The following is a 1,110-nucleotide window of genomic DNA, read 5'->3' as shown; positions in this document are numbered from 1 at the left end:
ATTTCGAGTATGATTTTATCATTGTCTACTGTGTTGAATACTTTGGCGTAATACAGAAACACTGCGGCCGTTCTATCCCCAGGAGTCGGCCGGTGCATTGTCGCTCAAAGGTGAAATAGTTGGTCCACTGTGGAGCGGGATGGTCGGAACCCGGATTGCTGTAGCGGTGTGAGCTTTGGCTCTATAACATCACGAATACGTGCTGCCATACTACGTTTCATGAGCTTACTAAGGAAAGTTGTGAGCGTTACTGGCCGGTAGGACTCTAGGTCAGTCGAGTTTCTTCGCAGTTTAGGAGCAGGATTATGAGTCCGTGCTTGCAGCTTTGTGAAACAATGCCAGTGCATAAGGTCGTGTTGAAGAGCATTAGGACAGAGTGTTTCGCAGATTTTCCAAGGTGCCGCAGTGTCTCCCCATGGATCATGTCGGGTCCCGGTGCGGATCCCAGCGGAAGAAGAGGCAGTGAACGATCGAGTTCAGCCATTGTTATTGGCTGAAAGTTCCCATCCCTTTTTTTGATTGGGAGTGTGGAGTAAGATCGCGGGTGTCTCCGCGCTATTGCAGCATACGTGTGGGCCAGGTGGTTTGGCCTTTTGGTGTTGTGAAAGCACAACCCCATCTGCCTTGACGGCTGGCGTGCTGAGGGGGCGAGGGGGCGTATACACGCTTTATGATCTGCCAGCTGTTGCCGTTGGAGACCTCAAGGTTTGAGCATGGAGTATGCCACCGGCTAGTGGCAGCTGCACGAAGAAGTTCCCTGCGTCGGATCTTGAGCCGCTGACTGGATTAAGCGCTTGGCCTCCTGGCAATTGTCTTAACTAAGCCTGCCCGCTCAGGGGTCCAGAACGGGGACTGGCGTCGATTGCCCTCCGGCACTGCGGCCTTTGTGGCAAGCCGTATACCAGATGTGATGTGCTTCTCTATGGTGTCTATGCGATTCATGCCTCGTTTGAACCTGCAGTGTGAGTTGGTCAGCGCGCGGAACTTCGACCAGTTTGCCTTCTTCCATGTAAGCAAGGTCTTGTAGATCCGCGGGACTTCTAGCGGAGTGTCATCCTCACCCACCTGAACAGTATAAGTGATGATGTAGTGGTCGCTGTCGGGGGTGGG

At 53.1% G+C, this 1,110-nt stretch overlaps 2 protein-coding genes across 2 annotated transcripts; both read right to left on the bottom strand.

Moving 5' to 3' along the window:
* Positions 1-265: 265 nt before the first annotated feature.
* DQ04_11391020 (hypothetical protein) lies at positions 266-484 on the bottom strand (the record flags this gene model as incomplete). Its single annotated transcript, XM_009316514.1, has 1 exon — positions 266-484. One exon carries the CDS (start codon positions 482-484, stop codon positions 266-268), a length of 219 nt encoding a protein of 72 aa, XP_009314789.1.
* Positions 485-786: 302 nt separating this feature from the next.
* DQ04_11391010 (hypothetical protein) lies at positions 787-1,110 on the bottom strand (the record flags this gene model as incomplete). Its single annotated transcript, XM_009316513.1, has 1 exon — positions 787-1,110. A coding segment is annotated over one exon (324 nt), but the record flags the coding sequence as incomplete, so codon positions are not given.

Source organism: Trypanosoma grayi (genome assembly GCF_000691245.1).
Source record: "Trypanosoma grayi strain ANR4 Tgr_1139_V1, whole genome shotgun sequence".
NCBI classification, from domain to species: domain Eukaryota; phylum Euglenozoa; class Kinetoplastea; order Trypanosomatida; family Trypanosomatidae; genus Trypanosoma; species Trypanosoma grayi.
This window is presented reverse-complemented; position numbering and strand designations above follow the sequence as displayed.